The following is a 9,879-nucleotide window of genomic DNA, read 5'->3' on the forward strand; positions in this document are numbered from 1 at the left end:
GTCCATTGTTTTGTCCAACCGTTGTGTCGCATTGGGTCACAAATATATATGTATATACTAAATGTCCTTATATTTAATAATCCTTTTAATAAAACTTTTTTCAAGGCCTATTTTCTCTGAAGGACATACAGTTTCAAAACATCTGATTTTAACTTAATCTCAATCTAACAACAACACAAGCTGTGCGTAAGCGATGAGACAATCAGACATAAACAACTGGGACAGTCAGATTATCACCAAACACAGTTTGACCAAAATAAAATAAAAAATCTAAATAAAAATTATACCTTCTCTTTTAAATACTAAACTTATTAGTGGGGAGGGGGGGGGGGGGGGGGGGGGGGGGGGGGGGTGGGGGCAGTAATTCAGAAATATGACGTAGTACTTAAAATGTTGACTCAATATTTTTTTTAAAAACAAAATGGACAAAAAACTTATATTTCAAGATAATAAATTATAGTTTTTAAATAATTATGTGAATATTATTCCAAAAAAGGCAGATAAATTATCACACACATAATTCAAAGTATAACTGCACAAAAATGAACAAAATAGAAATGTAAATAGAAATAAACAGAAATTTTCATCAGTGCACATAAGCTTAAAATTCATTTAAAAAAAAAATAATCTTTATTTAAATAAGAAAGAAAATGAAAACATTTTTCGCTAGGAATAGGTTAAAAATGGATTCGTCTTTTTTTCTTTTTTTTTCAACAGGATATAGTGAAATAGTGATTTGGTCCATCTCTGCACAATCTAACACAAATATCCTCCAAGACTCGCACAAGAGGATACAAATCATTGAAAAAATCAACAGAATAAAAGGCAGGAGAAAAAAATAGATTAGAATAACAAAAAGGCTCCACCATAAATTGGTTAGAATCTGTTTTATCAGTTTTAGTCGTATTTCAGTGTTTTTATGTAGAGGGCGACAGAAACCAAAAGCCTCTGTGTCCTGCCCAAAACGCAAAAGAAGAAGAAGAAGCGGAAGGAAAAGCCTCTGTGGGAACCGTAGAAGAAGAAAACAAGGAAGTGTGTGAAAATAAGCACGTGAACAACAAAACCGACACGAAGGTAAAAAAATAAATAAATCTACTTTTTCCTTACTGTTTTCAGCTTAAACGTCACCTTACGGAGCGTTTGTTGTGAACATGTAAGTAAAGTGTCAGAAATAATAGAAGAATGTGGTGTTTTTACGTAAACTTAAGGGGTTTTCTACATATTACAGCCTCGGAATGTCACACATTTAACAGTTACGTTCCTGAAATACGCGAATTACGGACTGTTTAGGTTTGTTTTCGTTAACCTCAATCTTTGAACATTATGGGTTGAAGGGTGGAGTTTACTGCGTAATACAATCCGGTTAAATATGCGGAGATTGTACTGAAATATCAATACGCACAAACATAACTCTGTTTCCAACCGTATCCCTATTAGCACTGCTGGTAATTATGGGCCCAACTTCCTTTGATGATAGTAACAAAAGTAATAATTCTAAATAAGTAAATACATAATCTATACAACTTGTTACAAAGTTGGATATTAAAGATGTAAATATATAAATTGCTATTTTTGAAAATGGTTACAAAAATAATTATAAATTTATTGTAATTGTAAATTATAAACGAGATAAAAAACGAAGTTGTCATGCAAAAAGATAAAATACATTATTTTAATTTTAGTAGTATTTTGGAAGTAATAAAAATATTCTTTTGCAAAAGCTAAAGTGGTCAAAAAATATACATTAGAATGTTTGAAAAAAAAAAAAAAATAGAAATAATACAATTAATAAAAATTGTTAGGCGTTGGTAATTTGAATTATAAGAATACAAATAAAAGGGGTACATGATTTAAGCTGGTTTATTATTTATTTTTGTGATTTTTATTTAGACATGACGAGGTGGGCGAGAGCCGGCAAACTCCAAAAGCAGAAAACTGCTGAGGCGACTCCGTGGAGTCAGCTGAGAGGAGCTCAGAGCAGAGGAGGAGCTCAGAGTGGAGAAGGAGGAGCTAAGGGCAGAGGAGGAGGAGGAGCTCAGAGCGGAGTAGGAGGGGTGCAGAGCGGAAGAGGAGGAGGAGGAGGAGCTTGGAGCAGAGAAGGAGGAGGAGCTCAGAGAGAAAACCGAAAGAGGAAAAAGGAAGTGAACGAGGACGTAAACGGTTTCCTGGAGTACCTGCAGAGCAGCGGACACGGTGCTGCCCCTGGTGGAGAGGAGGAGCTCAGAGCAGAGGTGGCAGATGCTCTGCACAAGGACCGACGAAGGGAGGATCGCCGTGTGAAGAGAGGACAGGACAAGAAGAACAAAATGGTGAGTGTTAGCGAGAGACGAGTCACATCACACACATCGCCTAATTGATCATAAATTCCAATTATGGCGTAATTGTAATTTTCTGAATCTGTTGCTGTCGTAATCATAATTAAATTGTAATTGAGTTCAGATAGTCAATTTTGTAATTGTAAATACGGGGTGTCCCGATATATCAATGTTTTTTTAAAAAAAAAATTTTTTTTAACCGAATTCATTTTTTATTTGTTTTATTCAATTATAGAATACTGTAGATATTATGTTGAAGGTTAAAATGTAACCAATTGGTTAATAATAAATGGGTCAGTTTTTCTCATACCTACTGTTGCTGACTATTGGTCTCTGTTTGAGTGACATCACATGTTCAAGCCTTTTCTAACATTCCACATTACAAAATAATATTTTTTTTTTTTATTAAAGAAAAAAAAGTTATAAAAGTATGTATGATTCATGCTGATATCAGATCAATATCAATATCGGTATTGGCCGATATTCAAGGCTTCAATATCGGTATCATATCGGAAATGAAAAAGTTGTATCGGTACATTCCTAATTGTAAATGCCATGAAAATTCTATAAAAATTGTAAATTATAATTTAACACTGGGGAAAAACTGGGGAACCATGTTACAGTTTTATGTACAGTTCTACACATATGTAGTTAACAATTATTAAACTACGTTTCGTATCAAGTTTTCCCACATTTACCATGAAATAAAAAATAACTTCAGGGGTATACTACTGACCATAAATATGAAAACCTATATTTTCATTGATTAGGAAACCTAACAAGGTAACCAATAGATAGGAAATACATTAGATAATAGATTTTAGTTTTTAGTGTATTTTACAGCTGATTTAAGACCTGTTATCATTAGAGATGCTAACAGAAAGCTAACACAAGAGGAAGATTAAGTTTAATAGGTTATTTATTTCAGGCTCCGTAATTGTGATTCATTGTAATTTAAATTTAGTAATTGAGAACGTAATTGTAATTGACTTTCTGAGGATACAAAATAATTGTAATTGGAAAAATGCTGGTCACTATAATCGTAATTGCATTGTATTTGAACATGGGTAATTGAAAATGTAATTGTAACTAAAAAAGTGTAATTGACCCACTGTCACACAAAAGCAAAGAGCTACACACAAAACACACAAAGAAATAATAACATACACACTAAGATTTACAATATTGTAGTTTTTTTTGTTTTTATTTCAGTTTTTTTTTTTTAGCTTCATGTGATTTTTTTATTTTTTTAAAATTTGCTATAAAATACATTTTTGAAGAAATATTTTGGTTTTGTATTTTCATGTTGACGTTTTAATTTTTTTTCCAATATATAAATTAATTTGCAATATTATAGTGCAATTCAGTATTTTATTCTTGGAACCTTTTTTCTATAATTACAATTTAAGTTTGTATAGTTTTTGCATATGTTTTTACACTAGTTGTATTTATTTATTATTATTAATGAATTCCCTCCTCCAGCTGTGTTTTAACTGCAGGAAACCCGGTCACGGTCTGGCCGACTGTCCGGAGGCGGATCTGGATCAGGATTTGGGCCGAGGCATCTGTTACACGCTGCGGCTCCACAGAACACGAGCTGCAGCGCTGCAGGGCCAAGGTGGACCCGGCCCTCGGTGAGGCTTCAGCTCCCAGACACTCGCAGCGCCGGTCGCTATGGTTACCATGGTCACAACTTAGTCACAGGAAGTAGTAACTGCGATAATAACCCAATGATCGATGTAGTCATATATTAACCAATGTAATCAGTAGTAACCTTGGTAATAATGAAGTTACTGAGGTTATAATGAAGTCCTTAACATCTTAACTGTGTTAACAACATGACCAGTGTATTAAGACTAACCAATGTAGTAACATATTAACCATTGTAATAAAGTAGTAACCTTGGTAATTACAAAGTTACCTAGGTAATAACAAAGCCACAAACCAATGTAGAAATGTATGAACCAATGTTATATAGTAGTAACCTTGATAATAGCAAAGTTACCATGGTAATAATTAAGTTACTAAGGTTATAATGAAGTCATTAACATCTTAACTGTGTTAACAACATCATGACTAGTGTATTAAGACATTTATTAACCAATGTAGTAACATATTAACCAATTTAATAAAGTAGTAACCTTGGTAATAACAGAGTTACCTTAATAATAATGTATTTATTGACTACTATGTTATAGTAGCTAACATAGTAACTGTGACAACGTGGCGACTAATGAAGTAACTAATGTAATAACATTGTAACAATGGTAATAACAAGGTTTCTTGACTAATAATGAAGTTCCCTTGGTAATAAAGTAATTGAGTTCATAATACAGTGTAACTGCAATAACAAAATTGTAGTAACCAATTCAATAAAATAATATATCATGATGTTTGAACTGCAGTCATAATATAGTAACCATGGTGATAATGCAATTTTCTCGGTAATAACATAGTAACTGCAATACAAATGTGTTAAAACTACTACGTAATAACGCAGTAACCAATGTAGTTGCCATGGTGATTGAGTGGTACCTGCAGTCACGATATAGTAGCCAGGTGATAATGTTTTACTTGTTAACTGCTGTCATGAGGTTGTAACGTAGTAACCTAATGGCGTTGGAACTGCAGTCACAACATTGTCACCAATGTAGTAACCGTGGTAACCGTCTCCTTTCCCCGCAGGTGAGTTACCGTTCGCTAAGTGCTTCATCTGCGGTCAGAACGGACACCTTTCTCGCTCCTGTGCTGACAACCCCAAGGGACTGTACGCCACAGGTAGGAGAACACTGCCTCCTTTAACCCTTTAATGCAGGGGGGGGGGGCAACTCCAGTCCTCAAGGTTCGGATTCCTGAGACTTTTAGATGTTCCTGCTCCAACACAACCTTAATCAACGAATGACTCGTTATCATGCTTCTACAGAGCTTGATGACAACACATTGGTTTCAAGCCAGGTGTGTTGGAGCAGGGAACATCTAAAAGTCTCAGGAATCCAGCCCTCGAGGACTGCAGTTGCCCACCTAATGTCTGACATGGTGTTAACCAAAGCCTGAAGGAAGCTCCCAGGTCTGAGTAGTGATCTGTGTGCGATGTTTGTGTGCTCGCAGGCGGCTGTTGTCGTGTTTGTGGTTCGGTGGAACATTTTCAGAAGGATTGTCCTCAGCGTCAGTCAGCAGGTGAGTGTCTCCTCTCTTGTGCATTGCCATAAATCTGACAATACGATACAATTCATGTGTCACGATACCATATATCCCGATACTAAGCAATACGATATACATCGTGATATATCAATAACTACAAATGTCACTTTTACAAGTACAAATACAATTTCTTTCTTTTTTTTTTTTTTTTAAACAAGTAAATGGTAACTAACTGTATTTCAAGTAACAATATCAAAAACAAGTGGTATGTTTATCAAACTGTCAAATTATATTTTTCAACAAAGTTTAACTTTTGTTTCTTCACAGATTCTGATTTTGTTAAGTTCTTAATAAAGTGCAATCAACTTCCAAGCTGTAATGTATTAAGGAGTGAGGTAGTGGTTCACGTCATTTAAATGAAGGAACGATCATTAGTAACAGTCCAGTTAACAACATAAGGACTGTAAACACACTGATCAATAAGAAGAACAATAAACTAGTGCACTGCATTTGTCTTACTGTCTCCACATTTAATAAATACATTAGTTGGAACCTTTTTCAAATAATTTGGATGAACACATTAACTTATGACTTTTTGGGTCTAGTAAATCCTGCCTGAAGGGAAGTGGGATCAGGGTAGTCATCTGATATTAATGGTGGGTTTAATAGTTATTCTGTGATGCTAGTTATTCCCTGGTCTGACTGCAGTCAGACCAGGGACGTTTTATGGTTTTCATAGATATAATTCAGTCTTTAATTCACAGCTGCAGAGTTGATTCACAAACACTCTTTCACTTTTAGTAGCCGCACTGCGCTGAGTGTGCTGTTGTGTGTTGTATCATGTTTTTTACTTTAACGTGCAGCTAATTGACTGAACTCAATAACAGAAATGTATGGACGTGGTATGAAAACAGAGCCGGTATATTAATCAGTGGCGTGGGTTAGGCCTCGTTTACACAAAAACGCAAAAGTTTTGTTGCATTTTGGCAGGGCTTTTACACGGCAGCGGTGTTTTGGTGCTTGAAAACGGAACTTATTAAAAACGGGCTCCAGAGTGGAAATTTTTGAAAACGCTTCCCCCTCTTTCTCCTTGTAAATGCGGAAACAAAACTTCCCCAGCCCGTAGCTGTCAGAATACAACCCCAACCTGAATAAAGCCCATCTCTCTTTAATGGTAAATGGACTTGTATATATTTATATTGCGCTTTATCCCCACACTGAAGCAGTCCCAAAGCGCTTTACATATCAGCTCATTCACCCAATCACTCTCACATTCACACACCAATGGGACAGGACTGCCATGCAAGGCGCTAGTCGACCACTGGGAGCAACTTAGGGTTCAGTGTCTTGCCCAAGGACACTTCGACACAGGTTCTGGGATCGAACCCCCAACCTCTCGATCAGAAGACGACCCTCTACCACCTGTTCTGTATACAACTGTAAACATGACAAACAGCTTCATGTGTCGCGACAGACGCTATGTACCAGTTTACTGCTGTAACACACACAGCTCAGCCAGCTGCATCTACATGTGACACACACAGCAACACGAGATATTTATGCATTTTATAACATAGTTTATTAATGTACCAGAGAACAGCCTCCATTCACCTCCTCAGTAAACATTTGTGCGTCATCTTGTTCTTGTTGAAGCACATCATCTGACCGTTCATTCACTGCTAGCGTCCCATCCGAGTCCAACCAGAGTCTATGTTAAAAAGATAGAAATTAAGCCCGACCCCGGGTTCGGTCAAATATCTCTCAGTAGGAGTGCAGCTCTGTGATTGGTCGGAATCTGGTGCATGAAATACGTCTCCACTGATGTAAGTGATGCTGAAGTAAATCGACAGAAGTTCAGTTCTTTCCAAAGAGTGCAATCAAACACAGAGACGTGTCTCTGTTCATGGGCTTGTTTTGGTTCATTGCAAAACTATAGCTGTTTACTACATTGTTTCTAAACAGAGATTGTTTTGGAAACGTTGCCGTGTGAACAGGTCCTTCTGCACTCGAAACCAAAACTAAGAAGCCGCCAGGCACAGATTTACCGTTTTAAAACCTTTAATACAGTTCGTGAGACAGAGAGGGGAAAATTAACAAATGAAAGCATAAAAAATTAGGTTTTTATAATTTGATTTTTAGTTAAAAATTCTGATAATACTAACAAGGATAAAAACACACAAAATAAAATGAAAAATGAACTGAACAATAAAAAAACAAACAGCAACAAGTTACAGAAAATGACACCAAAAACACACAAATTAAGAGAGAAAAATACTATTACTAGAAAAAAACACACGATCACTACAAAATACACAAAAATAACAAAGAAACTAGAGAATACTTTCAATAATACCAACAACACACAAAATAAGGGAAAAATATCCTGAAAAATAAAAATAACTAACAACAAAATTCACAAAATGACACAAAAAACATGCTGCATCTTACCCCAAATTTCCACTCCATCCATAACTGCTCCGAAGCAGCAACGCAGCTGATAGAATGCTATTAAAGTCAATGTGTCAATTTCCACTGCATCCGTATCTGCTCCAGCACACCTGCGTAAGTGCTGCAGCAAATACGCAGAACTTCTGTTTTTGCAGAACGCTGGAGCTGTGCTGCAGCAATTTAACAAAAATGAACCAGTGCACGACAGGAAATAGTGCATATACACAGTAAAATATCTGGATTATTTTCAAAATAAAGTACTCTGTCTTCAAGGCGGATCATAATTCCATCCATTAACCAAGGTTAACACCCTGGTAGAGGAAAACACCGACCTTCAGGGGCCTCCAGCGGGCCCATTTCAGACTCTATCTGAAAACCGAGCACATATTCACCAGATCTTTCCAATGATGCCACGTTTGGCCCGATCCGAGCACTTTTAAAATTGTTTGTCACATATTATATGGCATTTATCAGTGGTTGAATCACATATATATTGTGTGATTACACGTGAACTAGTGGGATCACCTGAGTCCTTGCTGCTAACCAGAGGAAGTGGGGTTTGCCACACAGCAGATTGCGCTACAATTACGCAGCGGAGCAGTTTCTGAGAAGTTTCTGAGCAGATACGCATCTAGTGGGAACACCAGGGTAAGAAGCGCGGTTACTTTCTACCAAATGCTGATTAATCTGTGAGATGCCCTAGGTTTTTCATTAAAAAACATGATTAAAAAATTGTTTAATATGGATAGTTTTGGGATCAATACATAATCACACTGAGAAATATCGCGATATCGCCAAATTCATTTTTTTCTTACACCCTTGCTCTGCGGCAATGTTCCAAACATCTTTAGAGCGCGTTTGATACGCCTCACCGTCTCCCTCTGTGCAGGAAACTCCCTGACGCTCAGCTGGCTGTCCAACAACATGAGTGCAGATTACGAGGACGTCCACGTCCCCAAACACGCCCACAAACCCAAAGCTAAGCAGGTGAAAGTGGTGACGTTCTGATCATCCCTTCACAGACTTCTTCACATGGACTGTTTCATAAAACTCAGGACACACGATAAGCTCATAATTCTTCCACATGCAAACAAATGTATATAAATAAAGTGTATAACATCCATTACAGATGCCTGAACAGAACTAAATGGGTTTTAACACTTCTTTGTAAATATTGCATTTGGGCTTTTTTGAGCTTGGAAATCTTTTATTTAATAAAGTCCCTGTTCTGACTTTGTTTTGTTATTTGTAATGTGAAGACTTGACCACTAGGAGGCAGCACCGAGTCACTTTTTCATCTAGAGTAAAAATTATGCTTTAAACAAAGGAAACAAACGGTGAAACGACCAAAATAAAAAACAATAACACATGAAATAAAAAGTGGGGGGAGACATTATTTTATAACATTTTTCGAAAATGAAGATAATTTAATAATAATAGAATATATATATAATATATGTTCAAGGTTTCATTTATTCAGACTAGGTTTTTCAGGAAATCTTCACTCCTGACTTGTTTAAGATAAAGTTTCCTGAAAAATCTTGTCTGAATAAACAAAACCATGACATATATTTTTAAAAAAAGATGACAAAATGACAAAACTTGCTGGAATTATAATTTGAAGTTTTTTTTAATTTTTTTTTTTTTTATTGTTTTTAATAATAAAGTATAGCTATTATATTAAAAAAAATCCCAAACAAATCTACAAATACACAAGTTTTATTGTATTGATGTATTTGTTACACACATTGTTATAATGCGTTCATTATTTTAGTAATTAATGAGACAAGCATAGATTTTTGTCAACTTTTTAGTTTTTATTGTCTTAAATACATATTTTTAAATGTTGTATTTTTCTCTTATCAATTTTAGCACTTTACATTTTATAATTTTGACACATTTCTTTGTAACACACACACACGACTTGTGCAGATACATTTTCCAGGATAAAAAAGACTGCATGTGCTTTGTTGTT

General features: G+C 35.7%; 1 protein-coding gene across 1 annotated transcript; it reads left to right on the forward strand.

Moving 5' to 3' along the window:
* The first annotated feature begins 946 nt into the window (after positions 1-946).
* Positions 947-9,136, forward strand: zcchc9 (zinc finger, CCHC domain containing 9). Its single transcript, XM_028462885.1, is given in 7 exon segments — positions 947-1,074; positions 1,891-2,309; positions 3,798-3,887; positions 3,889-3,949; positions 5,001-5,093; positions 5,424-5,492; positions 8,794-9,136. Coding segments are annotated over 6 exon segments (849 nt in total). The 5' UTR covers positions 947-1,074; positions 1,891-1,892; the 3' UTR covers positions 8,913-9,136.
* Positions 9,137-9,879: the final 743 nt, after the last annotated feature.

The sequence above is a fragment of the Gouania willdenowi genome, chromosome 12 (assembly GCF_900634775.1).
Source record: "Gouania willdenowi chromosome 12, fGouWil2.1, whole genome shotgun sequence".
In the NCBI taxonomy this organism is placed as follows: Eukaryota; Metazoa; Chordata; class Actinopteri; order Blenniiformes; family Gobiesocidae; genus Gouania; species Gouania willdenowi.